Source organism: Indicator indicator, chromosome 30 (assembly GCF_027791375.1).
Source record: "Indicator indicator isolate 239-I01 chromosome 30, UM_Iind_1.1, whole genome shotgun sequence".
Taxonomy (NCBI): Eukaryota; Metazoa; Chordata; class Aves; order Piciformes; family Indicatoridae; genus Indicator; species Indicator indicator.
The window spans coordinates 3,390,707-3,410,713 of NC_072039.1; the positions used below are offsets into that span (position 1 = coordinate 3,390,707).

The window sequence follows — 20,007 nt, forward strand, 5'->3', positions numbered from 1 at the left end:
GGCTGACTGCTGGGTTGGTTGTGGGTTGTTTGGGGGTTATTTTAGCCAAATGGAAAACACACAATGCTAAGTCATCCCTGATAAAAGTTATGCATCGGTAGCAACAATGTGAAGACATTTACAAAATACAAAATACTGTACAAAGACACCTTCACCCACAAACATCACTGTACGTGGTACAGCACAACACAGAGTAGAAACAACACTGTCTGCCAACACAGAATGCAGGTGGCAAACCTCATTTTGAGTTTAGATCCTGATGGTTGTGCTTAGTTGCCAGCTGGGGTTAAACCACAACATGGTTCCATCATTAAAAGAGCACTTCCTACCCATTTTCCTGAGTAGTGTATGAGCATGAAAATAACCATACAAAGTAAAATGGATAAAAACAGTTCTGCTCCTTAAAAATAAAAATCCCAAACTTTAAGAAAATTTTATTAAATGCACTGAGACCACTGAGACCTTTCTAAGTCAACCAAATGCCACAGAATTGGCACCACAGTATCACGTCTCCACCCACGCTTGAGGCTGCTAAAGTGTTGCCAGTGACATGTAGCAACAAATTCAGCTTGCTAACTTTTCCTTGCTGGAAGCAGCAGAGGAAGTTTGCATTTGTGTGCTCTGACACTCAAATGTACCACAAAGCAGAAGTTTTTCTCCGTTCCAGTTTGTCATTCTGCATTATGCAAACATAGCCCCAACAACTGCACCAAACTGCTTTTCCTCATGGCATTACCCAGTTTCTTTCACTGCACCACTTAAGCCCTGTGCTCTTTGCTGCTTTCTTTCAAGATAGCGAGCTCGGGCATCCAGTATTGATTTGTCATCATTCCTTCTCTCCATCTTCTTTGCAGAGTTGTCTGTGACTGTTTCTGGGGGTAGAAGAAAAAGAGAAATAAACTCTTCTGCGTCAACACCCCACCCAGCATTACAATTCTTCCCACTTGCAAAATACCCAAAACCCCCAACAGCATCTCAAATGTTTTCCAAGTCCCAGTCAGTCAGTTGAATGACTTCCAGAGAGGACAGACTGTATCACAGCAGGGAGGGAAAAAAAAACCCATGCCTTAACTCCCATGTCAATATTTGCAGCTGGGCTCATCTCATCCCCAAATGCCTATCTTGTTTTTTATTGTAACAGATACCATGCATCTCGTGTCCTGTTTGTCTCTAAATTACACATTCCCAGCTCAGGTTTAGGCAGGAGAGGGACAGCCTTGAGAGCAGTATAAAAGGGAAAAAAAGCTCAGAATAAACTATCTTTAAACATTTCTGGAGGTAGGAGAAAGAGGGTAACATACAGATAAAGGAGTGGGAAAAGTCAATACTCCAGATCAGATACCACTAGACATGCATATGCTCCCACAGAGCTGAGACCTTGGGAGTGCTTCTCTCAGACAGAAAGAAAAAAAACAGGAAATATTTTCAGTCAAAAATAAAATTTAAATTAATAATTAAAAAAAAATCTAAGACCCTGAGAAGCCAAAGATTGGGTGAATGAATTCACTACTGCAGCCTGCTCCCAGAATCTGGGGCCCAGCCCCAGAGCCCTTCCATATGAGGAAAGAGCTTTAATCAGCATTCACTATTGGAATACTTGTAATTATTCTGTCTTGGAGCTCATGCTTCAGCCTTTCCTTCCATTGGACACTAATTAAACCTTTGCCAGCTATTCAGCCAATGATTTTCAGGAAGCTCCCCTAAAATACAGAATTTGTAAGGTTAATATTAATATCAAATTAATCCACAATTGCCCGGTGAAGTCAAAAGTTAAGTGGGACAACAAATCCCAGCTCCCTGGACTTCAGATAAATGGATGAGGTTCCTCTGCATTATCCAAACACCATAAATATCCTCTCCAGCAAATCTATAACCAAATGCAATTAGTGCTTTTATCATTTAAAATAGTTGCTTTAGATAATAATGCAGGACAGAAAGATGCTGGTCTGAACACAAGAATCCAAAACTGAAGAGAATCTATACTGCCATGCCTGAACTATATGTTAAATCAGTGTTTTAGAAGGGTCACACCAGGGGTAGAGAGGCCCTCTGCATACTTGACTGCTTTAGGAAACCTGCTGATGGAAGAATGCAAAGAATGTCAAGCAGCCAGATCAGTTAGTGGGCATCAGCTTGAATTCAAACTGACTATTTCAACATATGGCATTAAATTAATTATCAGAACAAGACATTCACCAAAATGTGATCCTTTTTCCTCTGTTTTTTGTTTGGTGGGGTTTTTTTTGGGTTGGGCTCCAACCTGCCCCTTTGGATTTCTGTCTCTCAGGTCCATATTATTTGGGGTATCAATGGCTAGAAACCCTTCCCAAACGGTCAGAGCAAAATGCTTTTATTCAACAACACGTTCAAGTTCTGCTCTTATCAGCTACAGTAACCTGTAAGAAGGCAGGAACGGGGCAAGAAACTACTACACACACTTCAAAGGCAGGAGAATACTGCAGACCTGTAGTAAGACAAGAAAACAGCTAGAGCTACACATAGCAAATGTTAAGCACATCCAGACTGACAGCTACTAATCCCAAATGCATTCGGTGACATAACACACAGCTGCCTCCACAACAACCAGGAACACCACACATGCCATAGACATGGCCTAGTGCTCACCATACTGCCTTTTAAGGTCCTCCTTGTGCTCCCACTTGCTTATTTCCTCTTCAGTTACCTCTTCCCGTGCCACACTGCTCAGTTCATATGCATCAATTTGATGCAATCTGGGCAACAAATCTTTGACCCATTCGTAGCGAACAGGACACACTGTCCGGACGTAGATTTTGGATGTCACTGTGACATCATGGAAAATGATCCACTCAAGCTGAGGCTCCTGGTTATACAGCTGAAAAATTAAAAGGCTGTTTCAGAATTGATTTAAAAAAAAAAAAAACAACAAAGTTTTTATTTCTAGAGCACCCTCACCTGGAATATCTTCCAGGGCTTCAACATGAGAGAAAACGAGACAGAGCTGACATTATGCTAAACTTTCAGATAGGAAAACTTAGGCAGAATGACTTACTTAAAATTGCCCAGGAAATCCAAAGACCCAGGAAGAAATCTCAGTCTATTGCACACTCATTTCATAAGCCTAACATTTACCAAATTTGAAGAAGTGAGGTTCTTTCCCACTCTCAAAATGAACACTGCAACAGGGCTTCTCCTGGCCAGAAGTTAGCAGAAACCGAAGAGAAGAGGAAGAGTTTACAGGGACCTGCCTCACCCCTTTTATAGATCCTTTGCAATTTGATTCACAGCCTTTGGCAACTTACTGTAGATGAAGGATGGATATAAACTATGCTGCCATGTCCATCCATTGTGCAAAATGTCCTGGCTGCAGATCTGAAGGGTTTGTGAAAAAACAAAACAAAACACAACACATCTGTGATTAGACTACACTACACAAAGCAAATTAACAGCAGCATAGGAAAACAAAAACAGATATCTAAGCAGAAGATTCTTTCAGAATGAAATTGTAAAAAGACAATGAGAAATAAAATAGATCTAATTTACCACAGTAACACTGCAAATGCAGTAACACAATAATGAACAGGGTTTGGGATTGAAGTCTTTAAGAGCCATGATAACTGAAAATTCCCAAGCCCTTCAGTATCTGGAACTCTTCATCAGCTTGCAGGTCCATTTCACAGATGGAAAAAACTTCTAATCCAAGGGTGTAAGTAACTGCCCCAGGAATGCAGGGAGAGTCAGAAGCAGAGGACTCATCAGGCTTTCAGCCCTGTGCAGAAACACTTTCAGTTGCAGTTGCTACTTTGCTACTCCTAACAATAGGCTGCAGCCTTAGAATCATGGAATCATAGAATTGTTAGGGTTGGAAGGGAACCTCAAGGATCATCTAGTTCCAACCCCCTTGCCACGGACAGGACACCTCACACTAGATCAAGTTGCTCAGAGCCACATCCAGCCTGGTCTTAAAAACTTCCAGGGATGGAAAGCCTTACTGTTCTGTTTCAATATGCAGCTCCACCTTTTAAAGAGCATGGATAGCAACTCTTCCATTCAGTACTTCAAATTTCATTACTTACCTCCTAGCAACATTGATGAAGTATCCTGCACATAGACATCTTCTTAGTAGTTCTGTCTTGGAGCCTTCAAATGTCTCTTTAGGGAAGTCTGGAAGCTATGTAAAGAAAAAAAGTAAATCAGGTTCTTTTCTGAAGAAAAAGTGGCTATTCCTCCTCCACCCCATGGATTTTAACCTCTGGATTTCTCATAGAATGGTTTGGGTTGGAAGGGATCTCCAAAGGTCATCTAGTCCAACCACCCTGCAGTGAGCAGGGACATCCTCCATTAGATCAGGCTGCCCAGAGCCCTGTTGAGGAAACCCTCCTTCTTGCTTGTTACCACCATCATAGCTGTTAGTTACCCAAGCTACAACAAGGATGCTCTAATCAATGTTGAAGTGCAGTTTCTCCAGTTTCTGCTGGAGAAAGGCAGCAGCCATCTGGCAAAGGCTGAGTAGCCTAGTACATATCTTAAATATAAATTGATACAACTCAAGCATATATAAAAATGATTCTTTGTTACCTGTTTCAGTTTAGTGATTATTTCACGCAGCTGTTTTTCCACACTGAAAGCAGATTTTAAAGCTCTCCAATGGATCCAGTATTTCTGGCACCAAGCTGAAGGAGACTTGCTGAGAACAGAAATACTTGTCTTATAAAGGAGCCCTTTGTCAGCTGCAGGCAGAAAAGTTGCCTCTATTTTTTTGTTTTGGTTGTACAAAGGCAACCTACACAGCCTGATACTTTGTTGGTTGAAATAATAAGAGGCTTGATAGAAATCACAGATCACAAAGAGCAATCAATCTGCAATTAGGTCTGAGTACATACATGTGCATAAACACAATGTATCCAAACTCCAGCAGCAGCTGGGAGTTAGGAGCAATGCAGAAACCACTTCCTAGAATCATTTCATACCTTGCTTTGCACTGTTCAAAAATATTTAAGAGAGTTGCAAAGTCATTGCAGCCTCCCACTTGTGAGGAAAGTTCCTGGTGTTGAAGTTCAGCCTCCTTTTGCTTCTGAGGGTCACCTGAGGAAGTAAGTTACATCTCACTTTAACAAAGTCAGCTTTATTCATCACTCCTACTTCATTTTCTGTTAGCATCTTGCCTTGGATCTTCGTTATTTTTAGATTCGTCTCTCCCCCACAGCTGCATTTACAGTTCTTCCTCCTTCCACTACTGCTGAACAAGAACACATAGATGCTATTAAACCTGTGATTAATCTCATCACTCAGTGCTGGAGATGAAGAATCTTGTGCCTTAGAAACAAAGGCTCTGCGTATTTCTCTCTCGCCATCGATTTAGATGCTGACATGGAAAGATAAAGGAACAGTGACCTTAAACAGCTCAGATCAAGTGAAAGTTTTGCCCTGAGAGGAAAAAAACCAAGACTGTTGAAGCCACCCCATCATAGCTGTGACAGCAGCAAACATTCAACTTAACCCATGACACTAATCTATTTAGCTCCGCTTTTGTCCTAGTCCTCAAGTGCCATAGTAATGAAGGGTTTAAAGCAAATGGGAGTCTTGAAAACAATGCAATCTGTGAGTTCAGTGGGAATTCACCTTCAATAAACACCAGGAATGTACTAGGCAAAAGCAACATTTCCAAAGTGTTATTTCAAGTTTTAAATGCCCAAAGAATTTCTTCCCCAGCACAACCTACTCCCCTCTGTAGAGAGGGGTCTGGCTGCAAAGGCCAGCACACTGCATTGCTGCAGTGTCAGAAGTTTGTGGGCATTAAAAGCAACACCAAGGAGGTCAGGAGGCCTGTTTGTGTCCATACTGCACATGAGCAAGTGCCCTCAGGATGGGAGCTTGGGTTTGCCTCCTGCTGCAGAATGCTGCTGGAGAGTAACGAAGGTGTGTGCACTAGCTAGCTGAACAGATAACAAGGGCAAGGTGCCAGTGGAGGATGGGAAAGCAAACACACATTTGTGGGAATGGGCAAGACCCCAGAGCAGAATCCAGGCTATCAGTGCTGCCAGCAGGGTCTTTAGCTGTTGCACTAACGGGCACGGTTAATAGACTACAGAGATAACTGGACAGGAGCCAATGAGTGACTAGAAAGGACAAAGGTCTCCCACAAAGACATAAAAGGACTATATGTAGCCAGTTATGGGGACAGGTTGGAGGCAGAATGGAGTGGAAAGGAGACAGGAAGGAAGACATGGTAGAGGTTGTTTAGCACTAGTGAGAGGTGCTAGCTTGGAACCACAGCAAAATTACATTTTCCCTTTGGGAAAACACTGGAGATGGAGGCAGTGACAAATTGAGTTTATCACAGTAACTTAGAGTTATTCAATAGAAAAACCAATCCAGAGGCAATTCCATTTGTTAAAAACAAATGGATCAGTCCCTGTTGCCTGTACATAGATCAACAATAAAACATCTGCTGTGGTGCCTTTTGGCTTTCTGGTGGTTTTATTTGGTTTGGGTTGATTTGGGGTTTGTTTCTTCTTTTCCCTCTTGTAACACAGTTTTCCCCTTTATGAGCTCTCAGCAGTCCACTCATTACCCTTATGTTGCTTTACAGCTCACAGCCTTGGGACAAATGCAACCCAATTCCATGCTATTCTGAAGTCTTTGGAACAGCTGTTGTCCAGTCCCTAGCATGCAATGTGCCCTGACTCCAAAACCTCAGAAAGCTGTAAAAGCACACAGACAAAGTGCCATTGTGTACTTGTCCTGATCTCATCATTCTTCTCCCCTACAGATCTGCTACAATGTACTCTGGGAGACCTGGTATTGCCCCTGAGGGCCTCATACTACAAGGTAAGAGTTATTTAAGGCATTAATTTAGGGTAAGTACTTATGCCCAACTAAGGGGAGCAGTTTGCTCCTTGGCAGGAATAAAGGTTCAAGGAAAGGTTTGTGCTACCAGAGTTCAAAATGAAGACTCAGTTCCCACTTTATAACCTTGAAATACACCTGAAAGATACTGTGGCCTCACAAACTACTGGCACAGAGAACTACTGAGAGAAAAAACAACCACCACCCTGCAGAGGGAAGCTCTAGAAGCCTCCAGGTGAAGCAGTGTGTGCTACCTAACCATTTCCTGAGGTGTCCCTGTCCAAGCAGAATTCCCCACCCACCCAAGGCTGCTTTGGGATAAGGAGCTTCCTACCTGGACGAATGAAGACATTTTCCACAGACAACATGGCTGCTATGGGAAGCAGCAGATCCTCACAGTCAAGAGAAGCAGCTTTTATGACAGCACAGGCCAGGTTGGGAGGGAGAGGAAACTGCACCAGGAATTCACCCAGTCTTGTCACGTGGCCTCTCCTTGTCCCAGGGAAAGAGATTCAAGCACAACATTCAACAAAACTATGTTTAAGTGTAGATCAGAACATGTACACACAATGCCAGCCTCCAGAGACTGATAAAAAGCATGGAAGAAGCATTTCCCTCTGGGTTGTTCTGACACTACAGCTTGTAGGCCCAGACAGGTGCTGGAGACATGAAGCAAGCCTCACTAGCACAAAAATATTTCACATTTCTCCAGTTTGCTTATGCCTGCTTCATGGCAGGCAAACCCAGCTTTTGAAGTGTATCAGATGCTTAATCTGGAAGATGATTTTTGGGTTTAAGTTAGTTTGTTTTTTGGGTTTTTTTTTTTGGCAAGAAGAATTCCTGGAAGCATGGGATAAGATCTTACTTCCTGTCTCAAGTTCTTGGATAGGCCTCACAGCTAGTGCCTAAGAACCTTCGTCACAACAATCTGGGATCTGCTACCAGGATCTACAGTGCAAAGAGCTGAGGTAATTTGTCTGAGGTCATTCAGGAACTTCAGGACAATGTGAAAAAATTAATCTCTGTCTCTCAAGTCCTAAGCCATGCTCTAGCCCTAATTTTACAGGGTGTATTAAAACCCAGTGGTTAACTTCCTGGTCTGTTGAGGAAGCACTGTACTGCTGGAGGAAGACCTTTAGTCCACATGAACAACTCACTAACACCAGTTAAACCATGACATTTTAAATTATTGTTGAGTAGATCCCTTTATCTTTTACCTGTCAATAGCATCACACTGGTAAAGTTCCTTGAGAGCTTCCAAAATGTGTCTTTCTTCAGGGCAGTCCAAATAGGGAAATCTATAGGCAAAAATGAAGTTTAAAAGTCTCAGTGTTCAGCCTATGCACAGCTTTGTTAGTTTTCTTATTTATTAAAATACTTCTGTAACCTTCCAGTACAGTGACCAAAAGGCACACAAGCATCTTCAGGATATGGGTGTGCACAGCCTCAAGCTGACAGCTCAAGCCTCAAGGCATGGCACATGCAAAGATCAGCTGCATCTTCTGCACAAGAGTGATCCTAAGACTAAACAACCCCACAGAGATGAAGCTTCTGGGATATAAAAATTCTAAAGAACACTACCAAGTATTTTGTTTTGGCAGAACCCCAAACTCAATTTGAGGTCAAGATCCAATCTGGCATTAAAGACTGAGGAGAACAGCAGAAAAGCTGATTGTATGCAAGTGTCACAGTTGGCCAAGGACCTAATCCTGCCTCCTGCCACCAGGCTGTCAGTGCCTGTGCCTGTGCTGCCCTGCTGCTGAAGAAAACTCTAATCCCCTCTCTCCATGGAGGTCACCTTATGACATCATGCACTGAAAGGCACTTCAAGGTCAGGATGACAGATGTCAGGCTGGTTCTCCTGATCTCTGGCACCGTGTGGTCAGGCATGCACTGCTCCCAGAAGTCTCTGCTGTACAGCCGATAGCTTTTCCCAGAGGATGTCCTGCCAGCACGGCCAGCTCGCTGCATTGCTTCACTCCTTCCAAAACAGAAAGGCAAGGAAAAAAAAAAGTCAAACTTCTGAGCCTTTCTGTTATTATTCAAAGCAGCACGCTGCAATTATGGTAACTAACATCAATTGCTGTGATTGTAGATGGAAGATACAGCAGCTGCTGGGGAATCCAGCTACACACCAACAAGCAGGATGAAGAAGCATTTCTGTGGAAAGCAAGGGGTTTTTTTTAAGCTTCTCTGAATCAGGCTGTTGTATTCAACAAACACAAGATGACATCTGAGCCACTGTTCAGACCACAGACAATGCACAGTCCATTCCTTCTTAATGCCTGTAACTCATAATAAATTATATGTCCTGAACTACTTTCTATTCAGCAGCAAATAAAATGGCTTTAAATCACAGAGCCTCAAAGCCATCCTCCCTCTTTATTACTTTTTAACATCAACCAACACTCAGTATAGTCAGAGCATTCCCAGAAACACCAAGCACGTGACTTTTTTAAACTTACTTTGAAATGGGAACCACCTCCAGTATGTCCAAGCCAACTCTGGGGTTATGATTCAACTGCTTCACAAATCCACTATCTACTACATATCTGAAAGAGAGTCACACTCTGTCAGAGAAGAAAACAACAGAGGTCTCAGTAGATAGGTAACAGCCAGGTGCATAGCATCAAAGCAAGAACACATCTACCCTACAATGCTGCAAACAAGTAGCTGCACTTTGCTGGTCAGCTGCAGCCCTGTTCAGTCAGCAGGATGTTACAGACCAGACCCATGGAGACTCATTTAATGGAGCTGAGATTTGATTTCAAATTAGGGTCCAACAATACCAGTCACCTATAAGACTATGTAATAGTATCAAGGAGGTGTTTATTCACTACACAGACAAAAAAAGTAACAGGTAACTATTGGGCAGGTACAGAATCACAGAATGGCTTGGGTTGGAAGGGACTTCAGAGATCATCTACTGCAACCTCCCCACCATGGGCAGGGACTCCTCTCAACCAGCTGCTCAAGGCTTCATCCAACCTAGCCTCGAACACCCCCAGGGAAGAGGCAGCCACAACCTCCTTGGGCAACCTATTCCAGTGTGTCACCACTCCAGTACTGAATAACTCCTTCCTAAGAGCCAGTCTAACCCTGCTCTCCCTCAGCTTCAAACTTTCCCTCTTGTTCTGTCATTAGACACTCTCATGAAAAGTCCTTCTCCAGCCTTTCTGTAGGATCCCTTCAGGTATTGGAAGGCAGCTCTGAAGTCCCTCCAGAGTCTTCTCTAGGCTGAACAACCCCTATCCTCATAGCAGAAGTGTTCCAGCCCTTGAATCATCTTTATGGCCCTTCCCTGGAGCAAAAGCAAATCATATTTGCAAACCTAGTCGAACTTTCTGAACTCTTCCCTCTATTACAGCTTTTATGAAGGATAGGAAACAATACCTGACTCCTTCAATTGTCAGAGATGTTGCAGCAATGTTTGTGGACACCACACACTTTCTAATGCCTGTGGGAGCAGGCAAAAATATTCTTTTCTGTTGATCTAAAATGACAAGAGTCAAACAATCTGTTAGGTTACAGTGCTCTGATTTCCAACCACATCTCTAACACTGTGCAAACTTACTCATGTGCTTAGTGAAAGTCACTTGAATGAAATTAGAAAGTGAATCACATTAGAATACTAAACCACAGATTTGGTATTATTTTAGCACATGCCAAGAATCAGTGAATATCTTCTTTATTGTTTGCATATTAAAGAAGCTTTTTGATCAAGAAAGGCCAACCAACTGTCCTGGATGTTTCCTAACCCAGAGGTAGGAAAACAAAACAAGATGCCTGGTCTTAACAGAATCATCATGAAGCATTTGAAGGGCTTCAACAATCAGAGCAAGTGAGGGTGAACATGAAAAGGTTTAGTTAAACCCTCATGTTTCCAGCAAACCTTTTAACAAACACATTCCATTAATTTGTCTTTCCAAGGAACAAAATATGGGAGGTAGAAATCCAACTTTCCCCGTAAATATTCTATTATACTTGAAAAATACACACATCTCTAAGGAAAACTCTCTCTTGTGTATTTAAAAACATTAAATACAATGTCCTCTGAGACACTACCACAGAAAAAAATAAATAGCCCCCTCAGTCAGGAATCCAATACCTATAATAAGATAAGAAAGAAGTTATATCTTTCTTTTATGCCACTTCTCATTTTGTTCTTTCAAGAAGGTAAAGATTTTACTCCCTCTCTACAGATCTTTACCAGATCTCTCCTTCCAGCAGCACTTCCAGGTGAAAATTGCTGTCCTCCTTTGCTGAACACTTATTCAACCTCTTGGCATTCTACATACTGCACCCACACATTTCAACATTACACTTCAGTTCATCTGAAAACACAGTGTCTGTGTCCAGCAAAGGTCAAAAGGCCTTTGTGTTTAACTCTTTGAAACTAACTGTGGTATTGCTGCCAAATATACCAGACTGACTCACTCTGATAGCCTGTATTGTGCTGTACTATTACTATCTTCCCTTCCAGCTCAACTCTCATCACCAAAACCCTGCTGCCAATATCTTTTCCACATCAAATAAAATGTGAGTCCTGCCTAAATAAGACATCTCAACTTTCAATTTTCATACCCCTTTCCTGAGCTGGGGACCTTGATGCCATGTGAAGTCATTTCCAGTGAGTATGAATTTTAACTGGAGGCTTCTTTGCAAGTACAGAGAAGGCTGAAGTCTGATTAGTTTAGGAACACCACAAACATCCCCCCCAGTGCTACAGTATTTTAACAAAGGGGTTAACGAATGCCATTTTCTCCAATCACAACAGAACTCTTTGGTTAGGATGCTGCTTATAACAACTCCTGCAGCTAACCTCTCTGTGAATTAAGTTGCACAGGACTTTATATGCTCTTACCTGTTGACATGGACCCATACAAAGGTAAGATGAGCAGGCCTTCAACACCCCGATCGTGTACTTCGTACCGGTAATCGATAGCCTCTGCTCTCTTGAAAAGTAAGTCACAAGCTCTTTCTATCTCAATTTGACCTAAAAAAAACCCCACACAAGAGCACTTCAGTGACCTATGCACCCACAACTCTGCCTTTCTAGTGTGCAGTATCATTAAACACGATTGCTTGCCAATATTAGAGAGTGACCATTACAAGAAGGAAGAAATATTTCTGAGTGCTAGCACAGGAGGTGACACCCACTCTGTCCACAGTGCCTCTCACCAAGGCTGTTCAAGTGCCCAAGCCCAGACACTGGTGCAGGGTTTTGCAGCTAAAGAAATTCTCCCTTCCTGAATTAACAGCAAAATAAAGCATATAGACAATGTAAGCAGGTGAGTTTGGCACAAGAAGAAAAGCTTACATGCAAATTCTTAAGTTAATGTCTCTCTTATCTGATCTCAGAGGCATGGATATACCTAAACATGCTCTGGAAACTATCACTTCACAGGACTGTGTGTCCCTCTTGCAACTTCCCCTTCTCTCCTTAGTGCTCTGGGACAAACTGGACAGTCACTGGAAGGATGTACCATTCTGCTGGCAATGCCATGTGTCACCACCAGTTGATAAAAGAAAAATTCTCACCTGTCAGGAAAACCAAGATGTCACCTTTTGGTTCATTTAAGTGGATGTCCAATGTCACCTTCACAGCCTGAAACAAACAAAAAAACCCAAGCCAATAATAGCTGGAATCTCACTTACTCTTTCTAAAATTCATCATCTTCCCTATATCCTGCAGGGATGCTAAGAACACAGCTGAATCTTGGGGTCTTTCCCAGATGATAATCATACCAAGAACAGAGAACACAACACACAGAGGCAAAGTAAATCAGGCCAGACCTCTGTAACATACGCAGAGCTGCCTACATCCCTTGGGCTGAGCAGGTTGCAGAATATCTCCTTGACAGGATAATTTCTTCCTGGAATATGTAGCACTGAACAGTCTCCAAAGAACTCTGAGAGCTTGTCCACCTCCAGGGTGGCTGACATCACCACCACCTTCATGGCAGTCTTCCTGTCTGGTGGTTTCTTCTGTAGAAACAGCTTCTTCAGCAAGCCAAATAAAATATCCTAATGGAAAACCAGAAGCACCTTCTGTCAGTAACTCAGTTTTAATAGAAGCACCTGACAAACTAGAAAAGGCCTGTCTCTATCCCACTGACACAGTGAAAGAAAGGAAAAAAAAAAATCACAGCTTCAGAGCCAAAGTGCTCAGAAGAATACACAGGCTTGCTTTGGTTGTCTTGTAAGCACACTAATTGCTTTCTAGAAGCCAATCATCTTTTTATCATCTCTTTTCACAGCCTGCAAACAGAAAGAATGTAACTTAAAATCCTTTGGTTTTCATTTTTGTACTGCCATGGTCAAGTAATTTGCAAGCAGTTACCTCAGACTTTTGTCCACCTTCCCTAACATGACTGAGTGTGCAGCCTCCTTTGCTGTACTGTCTATTGCTACAACTTCAGCAAGTTTTATTTTACTCTGCAGCACTCCGGATTCAAAATCTGCTCCTTTTAGTAAGACACAGCTGGTGAAGCAGTAGCTTCTTATAACCCAAGCTGAATTACTTGCAATATCCTCAGATGCTTAAGGGCAGCACTGGCATTCAGAAAGCATTTTCCCTTTTTCCCAGCTGGACTGGTAGATTGTTTACTGGACTGGTAGGTTGTTTGACACGCACCACAATCTCTTGAGGACTATGTGACTTGAGTCTCACTTCACTTGTCACAGAAGGGTCAGAGTGACATTTGATAGCTTTGGGTACTTGGGTCAGGCTAGACAGTTCTATGATCCCAAAAGCTGTAATCTCTTTGCACAGTCATATACACACCCTAACCCTAAGAAACACTAGGCCCTAGAGTGAGAGATGCTTCAGAGGGTTGTTTGTGTGCGGGTTGGGGTTTTTTATTTAAACTTAGGATTCTAGACACTCTTCTGGCTTCCAACTTTGGGAATTTTGGGAAAGTATTCAATAGCCAACCCAAGTTTTAACTGCTTTCAAACACCACAACAGCTGCAACAATTCCAGCAGGATTAGAGGCTGCATCTTATTTTCGGATTATGTAGAACGTAACAAAAGAATTCTACCATCTCAGGGTAGCAAAAGGATAAAGTGCATCCATGCAAAGCCAGCCAAAATCCTTGGGGCTTGAGCAGGAGTGAAAGAAAGGTATAAGCAGACCTCAGAAAAGGAGAACTAGGGACTCAAAGGACAGAGAAAAGGCAACACTCACAGTGCTGAGGCTCCGCTCATGGGCTTCATCCAAAATGATGACACTGTACTTGCTGAGAAGGGGATCTGCCAGTATGTGCCTCAGCAAGCAGCCATCAGTCATATACTTGATGGCAGTATCCTGAAAGGTTTAATTAGACAGTCAGCTGTGATCCCTGATTTTTACTTCAAGCTCAACACTTCTGCATAGATCACGTTTGTTCAAAACACACTAAGATGGCATCAAAGGTGCCTGGCAACGTTTTACTCATCAAGTGTTCAAAACAGTTGATCAAATGAGTTCTGATACACACAACTAAAGCTGCACTACAGCTGGGACAGATGGCTTCTCAGGGCTGAGACCTTCTGCACACAACGCCCCAAGAGAGACAACAGGGCCATGCCACACCATGGTGAGGCCCACAAGCAGGCACCTGAGCCCACTGACCTCACCACACCCTTTCATGGCATCATCTGCAGGAACACAGTTCTCTTGAGCCCTACCTCAGTGGTGCAGTCATCAAAGCGGACCTGGTACCCGACAACACTTCCCAGGGAGCAGCACATCTCCTCAGCCACCCGCTGTGCCACCGAGATGGTGGCAACGCGCCGGGGCTGGGTGACACCGATGGCCCCATGCTTGGCAAGGCCTACGGGAGAGACGGGGAGAGCAGGGACACTTGAGCTGTGCTGCGCAGTCAGTTTATACACGAAGGCCTACATAACACACGTATGCTCCTAGTTTTTCCAGTTTACAAGGTTTAATGAAGCCACACGCACGCCAGCACAGCCCGGCCTGAAGCTGCACTCTCCGTGAGGATTATCTGCCGATATCTGTGCTTATCCCCCACGTTTCGGGGCTGAGGCCGCAGAGGGGGTTCTCAGAGGTCTTCACCCCTACCCGGCCGTTACCTGCCTCGAAGAGATACTTGGGCAGCTGCGTGCTTTTGCCGCTGCCCGTCTCGCCGGTGACGATGAGGAAGGGCTGCTCCCTCACGGCCTCCACCAGGGCCCGCCGGTACCGGCGGATGGGCAGGGCGGCAGTACCCTCCATGGTGGCGGGGAAGGAGAAAGGAGGGAAGCCCCAGCACAGACGGCGACGGCCACGGAAAGCGCCGCGGGGCTAGCACCCACCCGGTGCAGTTCAACACATCCCACGGAAACCTACGCGGAAGCAGGAGAGCCGCGCACGCCGTTTACGTCACTGATACCCTCGACTTCTATAGGCCCCGCCTCCTCCTTAAGCCACGCCCTCTTGGGCGTCCGCCCCCGGACAGGCCTCGCCCCTTCGTAAGCCCCGCCCCGGCCAGGCTGTGCGCCGGGTAGCAGTTCTGCTTTGGTTCTCCAAAGTCGTCATTTTTATTCCTAAATCTGCTGCAGATTTTCACAGTGGCACTTAAGACACCCAGCAGTAATTCTCCCGTGCCAGCCCAGGCCCACGTGCAGGCCGGAGGACCGAAGCACCTCAGCCCCTCTGGCTCTGCCACAGTTGGGCTGCAGTGTGACCGCAAACCACTCCCAGTGACATAAACGGTGCTGCTCTCAACAGGGAAAACAGCCCCTCACCATCGACACGGTGTCTGGAACTGACAGTGGACAGCGTGCCCAGGGCAGCATACCTAGGTGGCCAGGAAGGCAAACAGCATCCTGGCCTGGATCAGCAACAGTGTGGCCAGCAGGACCAGGGCAGGGATTGTACCTCTGAACTCAGCACTGGTGTAGCTGCATCTCGAATACCGGCTTCACCAAAAGAAGGATATTGAGGTGCTGACAGGGGTCCAGAGAGGGGCAATTAAGCTGGTGAAGGGCCTAGAGCACAAGTCTTGTGAGGAGTGGATGAGGGAACTGGGGCTATTCAGCCTGGAGGAGGATAAAGGGAGACCATCTCGCTCTCTACAACTACCTAAAAGGAGATTGGAGCTAGGTGGGGGTCAGTCTGTTCTCCCAAGTAACAAGTTATAGGACAAGAGGGAAAGCCTCAAGTTGTGCCAGGGGAGGTTTAGGTTGGATATTAGGAAAAAAATCTTTACTTAGTGGTCAGACGTTGGAACACACACCAGAAAGGTGGTAGAGTCACCATTCTTGGAAGTGTTCAAAAAATGTGTGGACATGGCACTTTGGGACATTGTTTAGTGGGCAGGCTGGTATGGGGTTGAGGGTTGGACTCGATGATCTTAGAGGTCTTTTCCAACCTTAATGATCCTTTGATGGGAGGAAAACAGCTCTGTAAAATCAAAAGGCTCTGTAATTTATATGCCGACGATGCTTGGATCTGCTGCCGGAGACTTGCTGGAAGGTGCCGGCTTCCTGCAGTGTCTGTGAGTGCCTGCGAATTGCTGCAAGACCTGAAGGTGGCAAACGATGTACACTTAACACGAAGCCAGCCTGCGAGACAGGATCCCAGCTTGTGTCTAACGCCTGCAACTAAATCTCTCTTTCTACTAGAACACAATTTTTCCCCTGGGTTTTGTCTGCACGTCATACTGCTTGTTTCCCTTACAGGTCCTGGGTACATTAATGTTTCACCCTCCATTAAGTTGTATCGGTGACACGAATCACATAATAAATTTGTCGTCACACCAGGACTGAATTTAGCCACCTACTGATTCCACTTATCACCAATCATCTCAATTTCTGCCTCTGACACAATGGGAGGAATATTTACCTCCTGGCTCAGGCACCGTGGTGAGGGCTGAGCCGGAAATGCTTGCAACACGTGCTGAAAATGTGACATCAGTCCCCAAAGCTGCCAACTTCAGATATGTCTAACCTATAAATATTTGTTTAGTCTGCTACAGGCTGGCCTTGTAAAATCACAGCAGATAAGCTTTTTTTCTGCTCTTCCTCACTAAAATGTAAGAGAACATTGCATCTTTACTTAGGCACTTAAGGGAAGGTGCCAACACACTGTATATTCACAGAATCACAGAATGTTAGGGGTTGGAAGGGACCTTGAAAGATCATCCAGTCCAACCCCCCTGCCAGAGCAGGATCACCTATACCAGATCACACAGGAACTCATCCAGGTGGGTTTTGAATATCTCCAGCGAGGGAGACTCCACAACCCCCCTGGGCAGCCTGTTCCAGTGTTCCAGGGTTCTGCCTTGGAATCACCAACAACCTGGAGCCCTTGGGAGCAGCATGAGGATTTGCCTTCAGCCCTCTTCCTCACCTCCTGGAACCCTGGCACCCTCTCCACAGCATCCTGCTCCAACCCCAACCATGGGAGGGAAACAGAGCCCAGCCCAGCCTTGCAAAGCCTGCAGGGGTGGGTAAGGGAGGCTGGGTGGCGATGCCTCCTGCACAGGGTGCAGATCAGCCTGCCTGTGTTATTGTCACATCCCCTTATGAGAGTGGATCATTTCTTGCCTCACCTCGTACTAAGGCTGCGTTGCCACTAGTAACTCATTCAGTTCATGGTGTTGAGACACATTGCTTTGTTATTTCCTACTGCAAACTCCAAACACACCCTTGTTACACTTTTTAGTACACATTTACTAGTATTTAATGGGTTTAGCAGAGACCTGTGTATGCATGAGTGCACATCCTGCTTGGTTTTATTTAAATCACATACTGCTTTTTGGCTGACAGCAGGCTAGGTAAGATTTTTTTTTTTTTTTTTTAGGTCCTCCTAGCCTGGGAATAGCAGATTTGGTTTTAATCAGCCTCTTTGCAGTCTTGAACTTTGTCCTTCTGGAATACAGTGCCATTCATTTAAGGATTTCCCTCTGTCTAATAAACACTAATGACTCACACACTGCAATTCCCTTGTGATCTTATCTCACTCTCACAGATGGGAAAAGCAGAAACAAATTAAGGGGTCTGCACACACCACAAATCAAAGGCAGAGCTGGGGGAAGAGCCCAGTAATCCCAGCACAATTCCCTGCTCCAATAACTCTGTAAAAATGTGTTTCTAGCCATGCAGCTGCTCTGTCAGGGCAGCAGTTGCACAGGGCAGCGTGGTCATTTTCAGGCTACCCAGGAAGACTGGAATTGCTCTTTTCCTAAGATTTAGCTTTACACATAACTGCAGATTCTGTGAGGTGACAGAGGGCTGTAGTTCTGCCATATTCCTGTACTGATTGTTCCTGAAGATGTCCTTTTTTCCCTTCTGAGCAGAGGATACCTTTTCTTTCCTCCTGAGAAGAGGTGCAGCAGGATATGGGGAATATTTCAGTCCCTTCTTACACCCCAGAGGTTTATCCGTCCTCCCAGAGGAGAGGCCTGAATTCTTAAGGAACATCCTTGTCCTTGCTCTGGACAACATGGTCCATTCCACAACAAACACAGCACCACTTGGTGCTGTGAAGAAAACTACATCTATTAATTACATAGAGCCAGAGAAGACAGATAATTGCCTTGTGCCTGGAATTTCTAAGCAGAGCCACTTTCTAGAAGAAAGATCCCTGAGCTGTGATTTCAGCACAGGCAAACAGAATCAGCCAATATTCCCTGTAAGCTGTGCTCCTGTCAGGCAAGCAGCAGTTCTGACAGCCAGGATTTTTGTGGCACTGGCTGTGAGTCAGTACTGAAAATGCCTTGTTCTTAAACCACAGGAGGAGCACCCGAAAGAGAAGGTGTTAGACACAGTAAAAACCCCAAGCCCCTTTCACACCTCCATTGCTCTCATACAGCACTTCAGTACAAAACATTTACAAATTGACAAGTTTGATTTCAGATTTTTCTCCGCTTGTTCAAAATTGCTTCTTTCTGAAGACAGAATGAAGTGCCTTAGCCTTTCTCTTCAATAATAAATAGATTTTTCCCTGGGTTGAGCTCCATGGAAAACAACCATTTCTACAGTGCAGCCTTCTGCCAGGATAGCCAAGTTATTCCTGACTGCATTCACAGGTTTCTGCTAGAAAAGGCTGCAGGAAATTCGGCACTGGCAGCAATCTGTGCTTCTGCTGGCTTAGCTTGTTTTGTTCAGCAGGTGGCAAGGGCCAGCATATGGCCAGATCCAGGCTGGGAATTGCTCTCCCAGAGCAGAACACCAGTATTTCTGTGCTGGGAAAGGATTTGCAGTGTCAATCTACCCTGACAACACATCTCAACTGCACGACACAGCCCCTGTAGAAGCTCCTCAGCCAGATCTCACTTTGCTGCTGGCTCGGAGGATAACTGCTACACCAATTCCTCATCCACTTGCTGTTGACCAGACATCCCCACACAGCTTGTGCTGAAGCCTGTGCCCTTTCCCCTTCCTGAGCCAGCTGGTCTGAGGGTGCTGTAGCTTTGCACACAGCCACAGTGGTCAGTGACCTGCAGTGAATCACAGCTACAGATTCAGGTCTCTGTGCCCCAGTTCTGCAAACAGTTCTGCACAAACCTTATTGTATTCAGTAGAGGAGACCTGGCTTACTCTCTGAGAGCTTCCACTGTTACTTTTAGAAGCCTGTTTCCTTTTGTCTTTAAAGCTGGTCTATGAGGAGCCAGCAACTGATTTTTGTTAATTGCCCACCCTCACACCCACTCCTGCCTCACCCTTTTTAAATTTAACTACAGTGTCAGACCTGCAGCTGCTTCCGAGGCCACCACATGAATGATTGCTGCTCCTGCCAGGTGCAAGCATGAATTAAAAGGTCGCAGGCTGGGGGAGGATTAAGCTTTGGCTCAGCTGTTCACATTCTCACACAGAGCACGGCCTGTCCATCCGTCTGCCTGGCAGCCCCCACACACCACCCAGGCAGGTGAGGAGCTGCACATTGGGAACGATTCAGTGACTCTCCTCCAAAGCCACTGCCAAAGAAGTGCAGTCTCTGTGGTTTACAAAAAGCTTTTACAGCAATCCTCTGAGCAGCCCCTGGATCAGTGAAATTATCTGCACAGAAATATAAATGCAGAGTGGCATGGGAACGGTCTCCCCGGAGACTGGGCCAGGGTGGATTGGAGACTAACAAAATCTTTAAATGGTGCCTGAGATTTTCCTGTGAAATTGGAACATTTTCTTCCCACGCACACCTAAGAAGATGAAGGCAGGCAGCAACTTATGGGCAGTTAGCACATACA

General features: G+C 44.8%; 1 protein-coding gene across 1 annotated transcript; it reads right to left on the reverse strand.

The window, feature by feature from the left end:
• Positions 1–732: 732 nt before the first annotated feature.
• DHX40 (DEAH-box helicase 40) lies at positions 733–15,050 on the reverse strand. The gene is made up of 17 exons (XM_054394255.1): positions 14,909–15,050; positions 14,501–14,646; positions 14,019–14,138; positions 12,625–12,855; positions 12,370–12,436; positions 11,693–11,824; positions 10,222–10,321; positions 9,294–9,380; positions 8,627–8,809; positions 8,046–8,126; positions 7,163–7,320; positions 4,950–5,064; positions 4,558–4,666; positions 4,056–4,150; positions 3,282–3,351; positions 2,626–2,854; positions 733–872 (listed from the first exon to the last, which is right to left on the reverse strand). Exons 1-17 carry the CDS (start codon positions 15,048–15,050, stop codon positions 733–735), a joined length of 2,205 nt encoding a protein of 734 aa, XP_054250230.1.
• Between the last annotated feature and the right edge of the window lie 4,957 nt (positions 15,051–20,007).

Excerpts from the sequence above, each read along its gene's own strand:
- DHX40 (XM_054394255.1), bottom strand. The coding sequence starts at position 15,050 with ATGGAGGGTACTGCCGCCCTGCCCATCCGCCGGTACCGGCGGGCCCTG. Across the intron at positions 14,139-14,500 it reads TTGATGACTGCACCACTGAG|GATACTGCCATCAAGTATAT; the intron begins GTAGGGCTCAAG and ends TAAACCTTTCAG. Across the intron at positions 10,322-11,692 it reads GTATGGGTCCATGTCAACAG|ATCAACAGAAAAGAATATTT; the intron begins GTAAGAGCATAT and ends TTGTCATTTTAG.